At 49.0% G+C, this 575-nt stretch overlaps 1 protein-coding gene across 1 annotated transcript in view; it reads left to right on the forward strand.

Moving 5' to 3' along the window:
* Positions 1 to 575, forward strand: part of LOC103208281 (sodium/glucose cotransporter 1) — an 88,781-nt gene that overhangs the window by 53,304 nt on the left and 34,902 nt on the right. Inside the window, 1 exon segment of the mRNA XM_007953967.1 lies at positions 284 to 413. Within this exon segment, the coding sequence (XP_007952158.1) occupies positions 284 to 413 (130 nt within the window).

Genomic DNA, 575 nt, shown 5'->3' on the forward strand with positions numbered 1-575 from the left:
TAAATAAATAAATAGTCACCTTAGGGTCTTCCCCATCAAATAAGGAGAAATATTCTCTTTTCCCCAAAGTATCCCAAGCATTTTGGTGAAAAATGGAGCTGTGGGTACCTTCTGAGTAGCAGAGCCCAATCACAGGGCAAGGGAGGGAAGGCAGGTGGGTGGTTGAGGTGGCTGCGTGCTCAGAAGGTATGTGGAGGTGGAAGGCTGGGGGATGGGGAGAGGAAGCAGGCAGACAGGTCGCCTTCAGTGCAAGGTTAGACCCATTGTCTTCTTCTTTGCTTAGGGGGCCTGGCAGCTGTGATTTACACGGACACCTTGCAGACAGCGATCATGCTGGTGGGGTCTTTAATCCTGACTGGCTTTGGTAAGTGGGCTGCAGCAGGCTGAGGAGATGGCACCAGAAAACAAAACAAGTAAACAGTGGCCATGGAGTCTATGTCAGAGTAGAACTGTGCTCCAGAGGGCTCTCAATGGCTGACTTTTGGAAGTAGAACTGCAGGCCTTTCTTCTGAGTTATATCTGGATGGATTGGAACTTCCAACCTTTCAGCTAGTGAAATTCATCAACCATTTGCA

This window comes from Orycteropus afer, unplaced genomic scaffold, assembly GCF_000298275.1.
Source record: "Orycteropus afer afer isolate SDZICR_OR568_19922 unplaced genomic scaffold, OryAfe1.0 scaffold00420, whole genome shotgun sequence".
In the NCBI taxonomy this organism is placed as follows: domain Eukaryota; kingdom Metazoa; phylum Chordata; class Mammalia; order Tubulidentata; family Orycteropodidae; genus Orycteropus; species Orycteropus afer.